This window comes from Pipra filicauda, unplaced genomic scaffold, assembly GCF_003945595.2.
Source record: "Pipra filicauda isolate LSUMZ 115617 unplaced genomic scaffold, ASM394559v2 scaffold98_size3848907_pilon, whole genome shotgun sequence".
In the NCBI taxonomy this organism is placed as follows: domain Eukaryota; kingdom Metazoa; phylum Chordata; class Aves; order Passeriformes; family Pipridae; genus Pipra; species Pipra filicauda.
This window is the reverse complement of record NW_024105186.1, coordinates 2808754-2826331: the sequence shown is the minus strand read 5'-3', so window position 1 is coordinate 2826331 and position 17578 is coordinate 2808754. Positions and strand designations below refer to the sequence as shown.

At 42.4% G+C, this 17578-nt stretch overlaps 1 protein-coding gene and 3 non-coding genes across 4 annotated transcripts; all 4 read right to left on the bottom strand.

The window, feature by feature from the left end:
* Positions 1 to 262: 262 nt before the first annotated feature.
* EIF4A2 (eukaryotic translation initiation factor 4A2) lies at positions 263 to 7213 on the bottom strand. Its single transcript, XM_027712909.2, has 11 exons — positions 7103 to 7213; positions 6225 to 6270; positions 6003 to 6135; positions 5608 to 5747; positions 4307 to 4475; positions 4033 to 4142; positions 3771 to 3914; positions 3244 to 3381; positions 2866 to 2955; positions 2545 to 2624; positions 263 to 1075 (listed from the first exon to the last, which is right to left on the bottom strand). Exons 1-11 carry the CDS (start codon positions 7129 to 7131, stop codon positions 931 to 933), a joined length of 1224 nt encoding a protein of 407 aa, XP_027568710.1. The 5' UTR covers positions 7132 to 7213; the 3' UTR covers positions 263 to 930.
* On the bottom strand, positions 3033 to 3160 carry LOC113983611. The gene has a single exon (XR_003539147.1). It is a non-coding gene; the product is annotated as a small nucleolar RNA SNORA63 (small nucleolar RNA).
* On the bottom strand, positions 3546 to 3725 carry LOC113983614. The gene has a single exon (XR_003539150.1). It is a non-coding gene; the product is annotated as a small nucleolar RNA SNORA81 (small nucleolar RNA).
* On the bottom strand, positions 5826 to 5896 carry LOC113983615. Its single transcript, XR_003539151.1, has one exon. It is a non-coding gene; the product is annotated as a small nucleolar RNA SNORD2 (small nucleolar RNA).
* Positions 7214 to 17578: the final 10365 nt, after the last annotated feature.

Sequence of the window (17578 nt, the reverse complement as noted above, 5' to 3'; positions counted from 1 at the left end):
GATTATTAAGGGAGCCATTTTCTACACTGATGAAAGGGTGTTTCAGTGTCAAGGACACTTGTCCAGCACCCCTGAGCTGTGTCACACAGGGACAGCCTCTGGCACTTGGAGCTCACCCAGTACTAGTCCAGAAACACCCCTGCAAATTAATGACAAAGCTGCCTGCTGGGCCCTGTCACCTTCAGCTCCCACCCTGAGACAGCCCAGGCTGCTGGCACCCTTCTAAGTGAGACCCCTCTACCCAAGAAGCAACTATTTACAGTTTAAGTGAATATAGAAGTATTTTATTGAACATTCAAACTTCATTAAGACATGTGCAATATGGCAAATTTTACTGGGTTTAACCCTAACTAAGACAATAGTATGATTGCTTGCTTGCTGGGGCTTAGCAACAGGGTCCAAATCACACTTACCACTAATTAAATACTTTATTGAATAAATACATATGAAACAAAAATGCATTTTAATGCTCTTATAAAAGTTTAGAGATTTTGAAAGGCCTTTCCAATTTAATCTGAGGTGTAAGTACATACAATAAAGGAAGGTAGGCTAGTTTAACATAATTGGCTGACTTTATACAGCACTTATATCTTTTAGTCCATAAGTAAATTATTAAATGATAAAGAACATCTAATACAACCACTTCTATGGAACTAGGAAATAAATTTCTAATAAAGAAAAAATTTACAGACCCCATGACTTTCCACCCAACCCCAACAGTCTAACCCTAAAGTGGACAAAGCCAATGGCTTTCCCCACAAGAGCTCACGACACAAAGTCGCTTCTCTTATCAAAAATCTGTATTTCTGATCCGTAATGAGCATTGAGACAAGATTCAATATATCCCCAAAGAAAGAAGCACAATGCGCGTTGTGAATCGCCTATTCAGCAACAGCGAGCACTGGATTCACAACCACCTCATCCCGGGGACTAAATGAGATCAGCCACATTCATCGGCATCTCCTCCACTGTAGTATTGTAGAAAGTCTCAATGTCTCGCAGGATCCGCTTGTCCTCTTCAGTGACAAAATTGATAGCCACACCTTTTCTGCCAAACCGGCCACCCCGACCAATTCTGCACAAAAAGAAAGCACATTTACATCCAAGTTAACCACTCCAACCTGCTTTACACGTTTGCAAGAGCCACTCACAAACTGCTGCTCTCATCTGCCACTGGCCAGCCTAGGCTGCCTTTACAGGACCAGCTGCCACCAAAGTCACCTCTGGTCAGGAAAAACCAGCAGTTGTTGCCAGCAGCATAGCAGAAGGTCCATCCCATAATGGCAGCAGGGCAGACACAGTTACTCTTAGGCTGTAAAGTAAGATCTTTATTTAATGTCCTGGGTCAGTCTCTCGCCCCTCTGTTCAACTGCACAGCCACCCCTCATGCATCCAATCCCAAGCACAGGGCACACAGAAGACAGGCCGTTGTTGAACAATCAGACTGTTACTAAATCCAATTACATCCAGTAACATATAGAACAGCACACTGAACTCCAGAAGTTTAGTTCAACCTGTTTCCAGTGGGAAAACTTAGGATTTGTTGTTTTTTTAAAAAGCAAAATTTAAGTCCAACACTTTTGTGTAAGCCCACATTGGTCACTAACACATCAGTGAGTACTGTTTAGTTACACCCACCATCATCAGCTCTACCTTCCTACAGACTGCACAGTAAAGCACCTTGCCAGCGAGAGCTTGAGAGCTTAACACACAGAAATGGCTCACAAAACTTAGGGGGTAATCATGACAAAAGAAATAAATAAATACCAACTCGCTCTTTATTCAAACTGTGCCGCTTACGAATCCACGTCCTAAATTACGTCAACGTCGGTTCTGAGCACCATCTTGTGTCATCAACTGCTGCTATCGACTCCTGTATTTTTTTACATCAAGTAACAAAGCACAGTTTACTTAATTTAGGGACAGTCACTAGAAGCAGTTAACTAAACCTAGGGGAACAAACTGCTACCAGAAGACACACCACAGAGGAAAGAATCCCACTGAGGAGCCACCGAGAGCAAACATGGCACACACAACAGGAACACAGCTGGACCTCCACAAGTGAAGGCAGCCCTCTGAGTAGCAAGGTCTGTCTGGTCCCTGAGCAGCAACAAACTCAAGACCAGCCAGGACCCCAAATTAAGCTGATGCTGCTGTCAATGATGTGCCAGTAATGGCTTTGCCATCACTCATCGCAGCCTATGTGACAAAAGGCAGTTCAGTAGCTGGCATTTTCCCCACATCTTCAAAAATGATCAGCCATTACCAAACTTCTTAAACATCTAAGTTTTCCCACTGCTTTGTTTTATTGTTTAAAGTCCTGCTCCTCCCTTTTTCCAGAATCACAGCTGTGCAAATGCAAGGCTTTTCTAAAGCCCATCCACAACTGGCTTTATTTCCTGCTGGCTTTTGAGCAGTTACTGTATGCATGGATGAGTAACACCTCCTGGTTTTGACAAGGACTACAGGGAAGAACAGGCGAGGGTCTGTGCCTTTGCTGTGACATTCAGCAGAGCACACCAACTGGTGGGCAGAGCCACTGACCTGTGAATGTAGTTCTCACGATTGGTCGGCAGGTCATAATTGATAACCAGAGACACTTGCTGCACATCAATGCCACGAGCCTGGAAAGCGACACAGAGCCATTAATGTAAGTCACAGGCTTCCTAAAAATTTATCTATCCTGGTTTTTTTGTCAGCCACATTGTTAGTTATGAACTACAACTGTGCAGTCCATAGTGGAGTCGTGGTCTTTGCTCTTCCAAAAGGCTCCCAACAGTTCAGGCTACAAGAGCCATCACTGACTTATGAAGCTTTTGGCACCAGGTTATAACAGGAACATGTTCAGTGTAAGGTAACACTCACCAGCAAGTCAGTGGTGATCAGGACACGGCTTGACCCTGATCTAAACTCTCTCATGATAACATCTCGTTCCTTCTGGTCCATGTCACCATGCTGGAGAATTTAAAGAACAGTTGCAGTTAGTACAGTTCCAATGCTCCAGACTGGAACATCCTCTAAGAAACAGCCATATGTGTGAAACCCAGCGTCCCTACCTGCCGTGGGAACGAAGCAGGTAGGGATAGAAAGGAAACACTTTACTTTAAGCAGGGGGAACGATAATACAGCACTGCACAGCTATATTATAACTTTCCTGCTTCTCATTCTAATACCCCTCATTACCATTTCTTTCCCAGTACATACAGGACATTTCAGAAGTGATGGGGAAGTATCAATTCCTACCAGAGCTGAGACTGTGAAGTCCCTGGCATGCATTTTCTCTGTAAGCCAGTCTACTTTTCTCCTTGTATTCAGGAAAATAACAGCCTGTGTAATGGTCAGTGTCTCATACAGATCACAGAGAGTATCCAGCTTCCATTCCTGAAAAGAAACAAGATAAGGAAATGCATCATGCCGTGGACAGCTCATACATAAGAGCCCCAAACAAGGAATAAAACTCCAATACAACAACTAATGAAGCATCCTCTCACACACAGTATGATCTGGAAAGTTGGAACGAAGAGACTAAGTCATATTTTTGCATCAACTGTTGCACCAAATCTTAAGACACAGGACACTGGACATTAAGAAAGAGGTCCACCCTAGTCTTTTCGATCCAGTGCTGAATTTTTCTTCTTCTTGCATGTACTCTACTAGCATTATTGCAGAAACCAAAGCTCAGCCTTGATTCCTGCAATTTTAGTACAGTGCTTTAACAAGAAGGTAAGAGATTAAGCTGTCCTGTCAGAGCAAGTACAACTGATACCAACCTCTCTCTCAACATTAATGTAGAACTGCTTGATACCCTCCAGAGTCAGTTCTTCCTTCTTTACTAAGATACGGATGGGATCTCTCATGAACTTTTTGGTCACTTCCAACACATCCATTGGCATTGTAGCTGACAGCAGCACAACCTGGAACACATTACTCTGTGTTAGCACGTACCCAGGACACCAATGTCTACAATTCAGTTCTCAGCCACACTGTAATCAAATCTGCATCCATCAATTTAACCATGTAAAAGCTTTTTACCTGGATGTTTGTGCTAAGTTTTTGAAAGATCTCATAAATTTGATCCTTAAATCCACGGCTCAACATTTCATCAGCTTCATCCAGAACAAACATTTTGATCCATTTAGGCGCTATTGGAAAAAAACAAAGCAGCATCTCATGAGGTTTCAGAAACACACCAAGTCCTTTCTGAATATCATTCTCCTTTAGTACTACCCTTTCCAGCAAAAGCTCTTACTGGGTACGAGATTTATACTGGGAATTTATTTAAGAGCACGACTGAGTTCATACTTACAAAGGTAGCGCCTGTTTAACATGTCAAACACACGCCCTGGAGTTCCGACCACGATATGTGGAGCCTCAGCCTGGAGTTTCTGCATTTCATTGCGCACATTTGTGCCACCAATACAAGCATGGCATGTTGCTCCCATGTAGTCTCCAAGGGCCAGGATTACCTTCTGAATCTAAAATAGAACCTTCCATTAGTAGTTCCTGGTAGAATAAAGATTAAGGCCCATCATCACTGGCATTTATGGACTTTGGAAGCCAGGACAGCAAACAAAGACTACACAGCTCTTAGAAGAGACTGTTGTTAAAATGACTTTGCCTAACTGCACATTATTTACCATTAACCTTAAGTCAGAGAGGCACTTTAAGTTACATTTTTGTCCTTACTACTTGAGCTTGCCGGAAGAGTGACTACCATGAATCAATTACTAAGCTGAAGGCAGGGCCTCCCAAAGTGAGCCCAAGCTCTCAGCTGCTCAGGCCTGCATTAAGCACTTGTACTATTCTGTGAGCTGTGAGTGCACCACAGGCTTCAAAACAACTCCCACCTCACCAATGGCTTCAGAATAGAACAAAGGCTTAACCTTCTGATCAGAGGCTCTTGTTCCACCGAATTTTTAGACTCTTTTCTGTCTGATTTAGTTATGTTTAGCTTTACCTTGAAGAACTGTCACTACAGCACTGGCATTTTAGTATATTCTACTTGAAAATGATGTTTTCTATTTCAAGTTGGGTTTAACATTTCAAGACCCCACATTACAAATACTCTCACCCTAAAAATTTAAGTATTCTGTAAGTTTTGTGAAGAGACATTCACTTAGCTTTACAAAGTACCAAGCCTTGAAGGTTAAGCAGACATGCAATTACATTGTCAAGAAAACAAACAAAGACATAAAAAAAAAAAAATCTAAGTGACCACACGTGCACTGCAGTTTTCATGTTGCACAACTGCACTCAGGTTCAAATAGCTTCCAAAACCAGTAAATTTTGTTTCCACTCAGAACACTGTGCTTTCAAGCTGGTTTTCTGCTAGAGATGCTGCCACACCTTAACCACATCCAGCACAGAAGGTGGCTTCTGTACCTTTGCCCCAGCACACCCTCCATGGGCATTAACTCAGCTTTTCAAGCAGGCAGAGAACCTGTGGGACAGAAGCCAGCTTGTATCCCCCATTACTTCACACAAAAGGGGTTCTGAATGGATATTAATTACAGCCCCTTGAGAAGTCTATTTGTTGTCTCACAGTTGTGAAACCTGAAACCTATGCAACACACAAGCATTTATTTTTTTAAACTACACTATCAATACCTGTTGAGCCAGTTCTCTGGTAGGGGCCAGTACTAGTGCCTGGGACTCCTTGAGATCAATCTCCAACTGCTGCAGGATGGAAATAGCAAATGTGGCTGTCTTGCCAGTACCTGACTGAGCTTGAGCAATCACATCATACCCTAAAAAAAGTAGGATACACATTTACTGCTCCCAGAGGTCATTCATGGTTTTTAGTTTTATTTAATTCCCTTTGAATCAAGTGATCAGTACTATAAAGTTCTCTCCATTTCAGGTCAGTCCCGAAAGATGGTGTACCATCATATCACTTTTTAAGATTGAAGATAAGTATCACTGCACACTAATGAAGCAATGTATGCATTTTACAATGCTTTTCTAAATATTCCATGTTGATAATCAACGAATTGCCTACATACCTTTAATGCATGGAATGATAGCTCTCTGCTGAATAGCTGAAGGCTTCTCGAAACCATAAGCATAAATGCCCCTTAGAAGGGATTCTTTTAAATTCATATCATCAAAATTGTCAACAATCTCATTCCAATTGCTCTGTAATGGAAAAAAAAAAAGGAAAATATTAAACACAACACCCATCTTCACCAGCGACTAAATTCTCAAGTCGGTTCACAGGTGCTCACCTCGATGACACCATCGGGCTCCATTCCCTCTGGGCCGCCATGGTCTCTGCCAATGAACAGAACACGCTGTTAGTACGGAACAACCAGCGCCCGGGAGCGCGCCGGCACCTCGGCTGCCAGCGCCGCGGGACCTGTGACGGATCATTCCAGCAGGTGCTCTGGGATTTTGCCAACGGGCAAACTCCTACCCCCCTCCCCCCACCCCGGCTCGGGCGTTCCCAGCTCCCGGGGCCGGGTCCCGACGCGGCGGGGAATGGGCGCGCGCTCCCGCGGCAGAAGGGGGGTGAAGGGGCGGGCGCGCTCCCGGCGCCGCTGCGGATCCCCCCGCCCCGCCCCGCCGGGGAACTCTCGCGAGAGCTCCACCCCTGGGATTGCGCAAACCGGGCGCTGCGGGCGGACGGCGCCGGGCGATGGCCCGGGGGGGCCCCCCCCAAAACACAATGATCATGCCCCCAGCGCGGCCCCACAACCTGGGGCGAACCATCGGCGCGGGGGGAGGAGCAGAATGTCAAACGAAAATAATCCTCGTGGAGGCGTTAAAACATTTCAGCCGCAACTCAGTTGTCTACGGTTTAAATTTAAAAAAAAAAAATCTGTATTCAGGCGCAAGGGGATGGCTAAAAAAAAAAAAAACAGTAAGGAAAAGCGAGCCTGGAGAAATAGAGCTAACCCGCCGCTGAGTCGCGAGCAAGGGAAGCGCCGGGACAGAAACGTCTAGAACGGGAGGGGCCGCGGCGCAGGGCTAAGCGACCGCAGCGCCGGCCTCCCCTCAGCGCGCCCCAACGCCCACATCCACCCCCCTTCGCCTCTACCCGGCCGCCTCCGCACGACCCACGGAGCCCCTGCAGGAGGAAAGGGCCTGGGCCCCCCCGCCATACCTGCTATAATCCGCGGAGCCCCCTGACATGTTCCGATCACCAGCTCTGTCCTCAACTGAAAAGGCAAGCGCTCCCCGGCGCCCGCCTTATATACCCGCCCCGTCGCCGGACTCGTTGCGCTCCGCTCTGCGCATGGATATACACCGCATGCCACTGGCGAAAAAGCACGAATCCCCCCGGAATGAGCCCCCTTTCCCAAGGTATTCCCGTCACGCAACCGTTTGGGTTACTCCGAAGGTCGTGCCTGAGCCGCTCGGGGCCAATAGGTCACGGCGAGCATGGGACTTCTTTTTCTCTCGGAGCGCGGAAGGATATTGCACCATTGAGTGCGTGACGACGCCTCACTCCTTCCTCCCTCCCTGCCCCCCTCACCGCGTGCACGGGGTTTCCCGGCCCGGCCCTGCTGCAGCGCGGGGCGGGAAGGGGAGATGGTGGCCGGGCCTGGCCGGGTGAGGGGCACCGGCCGGCCCTGCGGCAGCGGCTGGGCCGGCACAGCGGCGCCTTTTCATGGCTATATTTTTCCCACCGTGTCTGTTTCTTTTTAAAGCCCCAGAGTAAAGGGATGACAGAGGAGTGAAAAGAGCAACGTCCTAGGACGGGGGGAGGCGGCCGCGCTCCAGGGGCGCGGGTTGGCCCCACTCACAGAAATGGCTCCCGCCGCCCCCTCCTCCCGGACAGGCGAAACACAACCCGGGCGCTCCCCCCCGCGCTCCTGCGGCCGGGGCCGGATTTGTCGTGAGGGGCCAGTGCTGGGAGCGCGCAGAGGGGCCGTGAGGTGATGGGGGGAAGATGGAGGCGCCTCTGAGGGCTCCCCTCACCCCCGCCCCGCTCGGACCCGGCGGTGCAGGCCCGCGGGCCCGGGGCTGAATCGTGCAGGCTTGTCCCGGGGCGCTACGGGTGCATCATTCCTGGAAGGGATGAAGGAGTATTGGGGAGTATTTCTAGGAGGCGGGCTGGGTGGTCCTTGGGGCGCTGCCGAAAGCGCAGTGCTGTGATACACTGCAGGTCGCAGTACAGCGACGTTCACAAAAAAAGCCTGTCAAAACTGATTTAAAGGTTAGTGCAGTTCAATTTAAAGCAGTAAACGAAATGTTACTGTGCAAACCGATTTGATGATCGTGCCCAATGCTTTCATACTGTGGTAGAAAAGAATATTGATCATTATAATGCTCAGGTTTCACAATAATCTTCATCAGTATTTAATACATGGGTAAATAACGTAAATTGTAAGTAATAATTTTTTGCCAACTTTAATGGGCTTAAATGTGTCACTTCTCAAACCTGTTTCCATAGTGATTATATATGAACAAATGAAGGCAGTGCTTGAAATTCTCGACCCTTTACTTGTCTAGAATATTGTAAATTGTGTAGAACCATCTAGAATATCCATAAAGGGAATCTTACAAAGACTATATATACATTTAATCTTCCTATGGTAACATCTGCTAGGGCAATATTATCTGTAGAAATAATGCAGCATTTACCAATATCCCAGCAAAATTATATAAATGCAACTCCACTTGTGACCCACTCTAATGGTCTCAAGTTTTGTTTCACCCGTGCTGGGTAGAAAATATTGAGAATATCTTGTGTTTGCAGTTCAGACAGCTATTCAACAATAGCCAGAGGCTTTTTAAATAAATGATGACAGTTTATGTGGACTCATAAACCTCTGGTTGTAAAAGAAACAGGATGGACTGAAGAAAGAACATGAATGCATGGCTGGCGTGGTTAGATTTCCCACTAAGATGACTTTGAGTCTAAATGGAGAAATAAAACTGCTGAATATTTGTTAGGGATCTTGAATATTTATTAAGAAAGCTGTTGAATATATATATATTTTTATTTAAGTATTGCATTTAAGTCTTAAAGTATTTGCAAACCTGAGTGGAAAAGATTTTGGGACCTGAGGGAGTTTCAGGAGGGTAAGATCATTCTTCACAGACTTGAAATGACATCTCAGAAACAAATATCTACTTTATCTTTTCCTATAAAGAAATTTGTGTAATTTCAGATTATCCATTTATCAGATCACTTTGAGAATTCAGTTTTGACAACAGTTTTTAACTGACAAGGCTTTCCTGGCTTTCTTTAAGGAGAAACTGTTCCTTAGCTCTAGCTTCCTGGAAGTCTTGTTTTATTCTGCTTGACCAAACTTCATCCTGTTAAAAAAAAGATCAACTCAGAAAATGATTTTTTGACTGTTAACTTCAATCAGGGGACAATTTTATAAATTTATATTGTTATTTACTGTCTAAAATAATGGAAAGTCTCTCAGTCAGATGCCAAGATTTCTTGGAATAAGGCACCTACGTAGCCAAGCAGTGCTGCCTGCCCCCCACAGCTCTTGACCACTGACCTTTGTAGAGGAGCTTGAGACTGATTTACCTGATGCTTGAGTGTAAAGAAAAACCCGTTGAGTTTATTGGCATCTCCTGTCACGTGGTCGTGGCAGAGTTTGGCAGAGTTTGATGAATTGAATTATTTGGCTTCATTATTTGCTCTGGTTCATGGTTGTTTTAATGCAGTGACAGTCCTTGATCTGGTGGCCCCTTGGCAGATACTCTCTTTTTGCTTTGAGTGTTGTATGACTGGAACAATGAAATTATGATTTAAGAACCAAATCATCAGTTCCCACGTAAAAGAGATTTATTCATATGGATGTTTCACACCAAGGCCTATGAGGAACAGAACCCAATGTTTCCTGCAGTGGAAATCATTGACTTGTTTCACCAAATGAAAAGAGGAAAGAAATTTTGTTTCATTAACTTTGGATAAGCAAATGGTTGGAAATGCAGAATCAGTCCTTTCTTTTTGTGAAACAAGATAGCAGAAATCCAGGATTGTTATCCTAGCAGTGACCCCTAACTGTACTAGAGGAAAAAATTTCGACATTTTACACCCTTTAAAACCTTTGTACATTGTTTGAGAAATGTCTCTTTGGTTACAGTAGGGCAAGCAGCCATGTCATGTGTTTTCATATCTAACTTGTGTATTTTTAGGCCAGTATCAGCCATACTCTGCCTGGAATTATTTGTGTTTTGAACAAGAAGCATCATAGTGAGGAGGTACTGAAAGGTCAGATTTTGTCACTGACAAAAATCTTGGAATTACACTGAGATTTCTTATGGTCCCCTGGCTTTAGATGTGATTAAACTTTCTAGAGCAGCCTCAGCTGAAAACTTGCTCCTCGAGGATCAGGTTCATGTTTTCATCAAGCAGAAGAGATACCAAGAAGACACTAAATAATATGTCTGTGTACTAAAGATAGGATCCACGGCCACATACGTACGTGCACCTAATATACTTCAGTAGATGTTTCCCAAAAAGACAATCCCAGTGAATCATGAGCTCTTTAGTGAGAGTGAACATAATTATACATTTATTAACGGGGTAACAGATGGACTAGCTGGTTTAGCAGCTGGGTTTCCAGTCATTACTCATGCAGATTGAAGTAAGGAATGATGTATCTAAAGAAAGCAGTAGGAGCTGACACCTCCTGAAACTGAGCTCCAGTTGAGTAATCCCTGCTCACCAATATTCTGGCAAAGGCTGTGGTGCAGTTTGCATTAGGAAATCTCAGAAATCTCCTTTTAGAAATTTCATAGCATGATTTGAATTTGCTATGAAACTGTCACTTACTTCACAGGAAACCTGGAAGATCCCTGAGTTCCTCTCCTGCATTTGCAAGTCTGGTGCGAGAGTGGGGACTGTGTGTTATGTGATTGTCATGACTAGCAGGGCAAAGAAAGTAATGGTAAACAGACAGAGCTCGCTCACAGTAGGTCGTGTCAAGGATCAAGATGATTTGTTAGGGTGTTGTTAGCAAGAAGTCATGTTTTTCAGTTCATCAGTCCCAAAGGATCGTGCCTAAACAAAAGCGCTCTTCCTCAAATGTAGGAGTGGATAGGAAAGATCCTGGAAAACCTCCAGGGGAGAAAGAAAGTCCAAATTCCAGGAGTCCCATGCTTGTTATTTAAAAGTAGTCAGGGTTTCATTAATGCTAACTTATGCATTTTTTGTCATTCCACTGAAATTACAATTTAAACAAACTAAACAATAGGATTTTATAAGATGCAATGTTTTTAATGAACTGAGAACGCTGGCTTTGTATTCTGTAGTCTCTCATGTAATCTGAAATCCACATTATGATGACTTTAGTATGTTGGGCTGCTACATTTGCTTTGTCATCCTTTTTTAAAATTAATTTACAACTTTGGTACGCTTTGACCGATATTTCTATGCTTTAGAACTGTAGTCAAATTTGTGTTGTGAAATCTCAATGATGTCCCCGTTGAGTGAATTAAAAGTACATTCAGACACAGAACTTCCTCTCCCAGTCCAAGTTCTGTCTCACTGAATAGTTGTGCAGTAGGTCAATGAGGAACGTTTTCAAATATGCTTAAATTACTTAGGTGCCAAGCACTATAGACAGACAGTGGGATTTAAGCTGCTTTAGTTGATTTAATTGTCTCACATGCTCAGTCTGTCCATGATATTCAGGCTTGTGTAGAGGATGTGGGGTGGACAGGACCTGTTGCTGGCCAGCTGACTCACTTGTCTGAAATGTATGCACGGTGGTTTGTGGCTTGTCCTTCCTAGTTGCTTGGAGCACAAGTCTCCAAGGAGTGTTCCTGCTTCAGTTTTTTGTAGTTTTGTTTCTTAGCCTAAGTTCTCCCATTCCCAGTTAGATTTTTTCCTTGATGATATTAATCTGTTAAACTGTTTAAGACTAATTTTTTAAAAAGAAAGAGCAAAGTTGTGTGAATTTAATATTTCCAGTTATTCATCCATTAATTCATCTCCTCTTAGAGTTTGGAGCTTAAATTCAGACTTGCAGTGACCTTCCTGCATTCAGAGGTTTGAAGTTATCTGTTATGTATTTCTTATTCTGAAATAATGGAGTTCTCTGGTTTATGCAGTGGGAAAGTGTTAGTAAACTGCTGCTGAAAGGAAGTGGCAGAAGTGTTCTGGGCCCTCAGAGGAACCCAGGATTCTCAGCTCTGTCTCAGAGGGTAAAAAAATCTTAAGAACTAAGGGAAGTGAAATACTACTTATTTTTATAGTAGGTATATATAGTTTCATTCAATGGCCTTTGAATTCGTGAAAAACTTCCCTTTTACTTTAGTTAGCATTACACTGGGCTTCTAATAAAAAACCTAGAGTTAATTTTAGAAAATCAGTATTTAATTTCTTAGAGGAAGCATGTAAATTACTGTTAATTCTTTAAAGGAGTATAAAGTAAGAAAACTATCATATGGGATCACTTGTGGTGGTCTTGTAATTTTAGTAACGATTCTGGTAATAAGAAAAATGTTGGCACAATAAAATCTTAACCGAAATACTTGAAACAGAAACACACTTTTCTTTCTATGATTTTTGTAGTCATTCAGTCCTCTGCATGCTATAAAACTCAATAATTACAGTTTTAGGTCTTGAATATTCTCCTTGATTGAGCAATTAGATCCTTTGTTGTAGTTTTCAAGGCTTGTAGTCGGGTCCAGGACATGAAGTCGGCTTAGCTCTGTTCTTTGTTGTGTTAAGGACTCCCAGTGTGACCACAGACATGTAATTTTAACACTAAAATTGAACAGATTACATTTATTAGAGACTTGCCATTGACTCTTCTTGTAATGAGAGCTCTTTCTGCTCTTGAGTTTTCTCCTCTGCAAAGTGGGGTGATGGTATTTGCCTCGGAGGTTACCTGTGGGCAAGTGATTGAAACATGGGGGTCAGTAATGGTAGGAGGCCTAGAAATCTTTGGTAGAAGTTACAGGTACTTTCAGGATAGAGTTTGTTCTTTCTATTGCAAAAGTAAAGAAAAGCTGAGAGATGAACCAGGTGGCAGCTGCTGATAACATCCTGACACAGTAGTGGTTGCATTTATTTTTAAGTCTACTGGAAGTCTTCTGCACTACCATGAAATAGTGCATGTCACATATTTCTGTGGGGCAGTCTGCAAAGAATATTTTTTTCCAATTCTGAGAGAAAGGTATGAGCCTGTGCATTATTTTGAAGAAAACATTTTTCCTTTTGCTATTGGTTAACCATCTGTGCACATTGTTTATTCTCATGATTATTCAAATTTGGAATCAACTGACATTGTTTGAGGTTTTTAATTGATGATTTCAGTTGTTTAATTTTTGGAATAGCCACTACAGGCAGACCTGTACTCTCTATTTAATCTGAGTACCTTTCCTCATTGATAAAAAAGTTGAGTGTTATGTCCTTAGTAGGAGGAAGTAGTGCACGTGCACCAAGCCCAAGATGAAAACACCAAAAAGGCCAAGCAGGACTTTGATTTTTGCAGGGGGAAATTCACAGGACCAGTTTGTGGTCAAAAAGCAGTAATCTCTTATGTATGTTGTGGATACATGAACCTTGATAGGTGCTCTGTGTCCTGACTGATGAGAGCCAGCCACTCTGTCCTTCCCCACCCAGGTGACACTTTTGGACATCAGGACAAACACACTGTGCTGTGCAGAGCTGTGAGCTGTGAGGGCCCATCTCAGATTGGTGACAACAAATGGCAGGGATTTATCAGCTGATACAGTGTTGCACAGAGAACTGCGCTGTGAGTGTCTCACAGGCCTTTATTGTCAGGATATTTGAAACGTGCACATCCCTAAGCAGCAAGAGTGAGATATCACACAAATTACTTCATTGTTCTTTAACAGAAGCTCTTTTTGTGTCCATATCCAGCCTTGTCTCTTAATGAATTCTCTTACTCCTTCTCTATCAGACCGTTTTAAATTTCAAAACAGTATTTTACAGTTTATATTTTGTTACAGCATGTAACAGGTAAAAATAAAGTTAAATACTTTGTCATTAATAAAATGAGCTGTGTAGTCAAAAGTATTGCCTCAAGGTAAATCTTAATTTCTACAAATTGAAAGTTTCCTACTGAGATTTACTTTTCATAAGAAAATTGAGACTATTAATTTCTGTAGGTAACTATAGCTCAGAATCAGTTTCTGTTACTGATACTGGTTTAATGTGAAAGTATAGGTAATTAGTTTCAACTTTGTGCCCTTCTTTCATCTGTTTGTACAATGGAAATTATCGTCTTTCTTTGAAGGATCTCTTAGACTGTAAACTGTTTAAAGCTGGGACTGATGGGTTTGTGTGCTGTGCTTCAGCCTGCAAAGCAGTGACCTCCAGGTGGGGAAAAGTTTAAAAACTTAATCAAGATAAACATTATGACTTTTGTAATAATTTTGTTCGTTTGTTTTCTCAGTCTTTCTGAGACCTTTTGGGGATCAAAAATATAACTATTCCAAGGCTTTTCTTTTTAACAGTGTTACGGATTCATGCTCTTGTCATGGCTGGGTTTGAAATGTGTGCTCATGAAGCTGAAGTGCCAAGTGAGCTGCTAATTGTAACTGTCCTGCTCTGTTGTTTGGGGCTTCTATTTCGTGCTGTGAAGCCTCTGTAGGCCAGTCCTTAGCCCCAGTTGTTTGTGCTTTAACCCATCCCAGAATGCTATTCTATGTTGTTTTGTATGCTGACTGAATACTGCCAGATGAGGCAAAAATGAACATTTGAGGTGCTGGATAGTAGAGAATTCATTCTTTTCCTCTCAGGTTGTGCCCAGGAACAGCTGCCTGTGTTTTCCTGGGATCCACCAACACAAGCAAGCGTGGACATGGACTAATGCATGGACAGGACAAGATGCAGGTGATCCTTTTACTTTAGATAAGAAGAATTGCGGCATTGCTCGTGCCACTCCAGGACATGCACTTTAACACATCATGTCACAGCAATTGGCAGTGGCCAGAAACCTTTGTTCTTTACACAGCAGGAGACAGAAATGCGAGTTCATGCTGAATTGCAGGAATATATTGATTCATTTAGTTCATGCATATAATGAAAATGGTTAGATTATAATTTACTGACAGTTTTTTTGCAATAAATAAATAAATAAAATGTATGTGGCTCTATTCAAAGTTCTTTTATCTTGTCCTAGGTACTTTAGTTTAATTAAAGAGTTTCTGATAATAATTCTTTTTGAGCCTTAAGGAGCTGTTTATTTGCTGTCATATTCAACATTTATTTGTAGCTCATTCTTCTGATTAATTTAAAAGTAGCAAAGTCAGGAAGATCCTAATTTCTAAGCAGGCAGATACTATAGTACTCAGTAACCACCCAATTACTGATATTTTTTCTTTGCTTGCTTTTTGCCCTCTGTAGCTTGTGTTACCATTTCTAAATGTATTCTGATATGTACTTTTCCATGGGTTACAAGGCTATGAATCCTTGTATGCCATTACTGCTTTTATTTTAGTAGGAGTTTAACAAACAAACCACTGATTTAATTTATGTGTTAATAGCAAATAAAGAAAGACTCAGTCAAACAATGGCAAATACTTTTAGTTTCAGGACATCATTTGGATATTTTGTGTATCTTAAGCTCAGAGTTCTCTTTTTTCACATTTGTGTTCAAGAAAGCGTAGTTATCACAAAGATGATTTTACAGTTAATTACACAAAAAGAGTTCTCTGATTTTCTTTATTATTATTATTCATTTGCATTGTTAATATTCAGTTCTTCTGGGAATACAACTTTGTACCCCAGGGAGCACACTTTTTCTGAAATCATTTTGGAATTGTGTTTGTTAATTTTCATCCCATCAGAACTGTCTTTGCTAATTTCCTGGGCAAGCAGACTGTGTATCTTTATGCAGAAGGAAACAGAGAGAAGTGAGAACTGTGAAGGACTGCTGCCTCAGAGCTGCTGTTACCATAGAGCTGCTAACGAGGAAAAAAACTGCAGCATGGATTTCTTGTGCTGTTGAAGGTAAGATGAGGGCACAGCAAAGACTGTAGGAGGGGGAGGGGAGGCGAGGCAGAGGGGGGGAGAAGAGGAAGAAAGTCTGCGTCCTTGCTGTCTAAAAAAGGAAATTCAGTGTCAGTGTTCATGAGCAGAACTGCTGGTGCAGAAGAACAAAGCTCTCTCAGTTGTTTAGGGTAGCAGGAGTGATGAGCAAGCAAGCACACTCCCGTGCTTTCAGGAGGAAATACTGCAATGAAAGGAGGGAGAAGAAGAGTGACTTTTTCGTTTAGAAAATACTCACTGCTGCTTCAAGGTAGCTGCTTTTTGATACTACTTTGGCATTAACGTTGTTACCCTGGGTAAAGACATCTGTGAAAAAACTCAGTAGAGAGATAAGAAGAAAAAGTGGTGGTAAAAAATTCAGCATAACATTGAGCCGATTGAATTCTGTTTGTATATATTAAAATATGTCAGTTGTTGCATTCAGCTGTGCAGTGCTGTGAAACCTTTCAAAATGCAAGTGAAACTATGTTTTTTGTGCTAAGATTGTTGGGGTATATTGATGTGTTATCTGCCTTTTATCAATGATCTTTCATCTTCTGTTTTCTAAGTAGATGTCTTTTGAGTGGAAATGTATAATAAATAAATGAAAAATAAATATTAGGTACTCAAGAATACTGACTACAGAACTGACATCAGACATGCTTTCTGTTGGATCTCTTTAATGGGGTGAGCTTTGTAGTCTAAGACTCTTCAAGATCATTGCAGAATTATATGTGAAACACTCATGCAAAAGCTACTGCTGCTCTTTCTACATCTGTCTAGCATGTTATATATTTTTGCTGTCCTTCACCTGCTCCTTCTCTCAGTCTTTTGGCTCTTTCTGAGGCAGCTGAACCCACGTGCCCTGCACTGCAACCCAGCACACCTGCCATGTTTGAACTGTGGGGCCTTGAAGAGAATAAAACAAACTGTGGAGGCAGCGATAATGCTGTCTTAGCTCTGCTGGTACTCCTGTGTTGATATTGCTTAACCATCTGTTTGCTGTGTTATCGAGTGTGCTTGGATAGAACAGCCCTTTCTCACAATTTCTTGTTTTGCACTTTATCACCATTTATCAAATGGTGTTTGACTATTCTCCTGCAGTCTGTTTGCAATTTGGGTCAGAGTGAATTTTTTTCCTATAGCAGCCTGGTAGTTCAGCAGTTCAGGCTGTAAATAGGGATTCACTTTTTTTTTTTTAAAGTATTACCATCTCACACTGTGAAATTGTTATTCTTTGAGATCATAGAGCTTAGCTCATACATGCCATTTCCCAGCCATGAGTGGCACTGGGTAAGGTACATCAAACACAAATATATCAGTTGCCCTTTCCAAGGTGTATCATGGGGAATTGGATGTTTAAGTCTGTTTTTACTAGTCAGACTCATTTTGTGATTCAGACTAGTTTTGTCAGACTCATTAGCTGCAGATAGTTCTGCAGTCTTCGGAACCATTCTTTTTATTTACTATTGTCCCCAGTGCACTTGGGGTTGATAACATCCTGTTAAGGTTTGCATGAGTCCTTTGAGCTTAATCCATGGCTGAGGCACCCCCTGGCAGTCCAAGTGATTGTGATTCAGTTCAGTGTCAGCAAGAGGTTTAATCACCTTCTGCTCTGAACGGTTGTTAAGTGCCCTGCTGAGTTTGTCTTAGGACTGACTT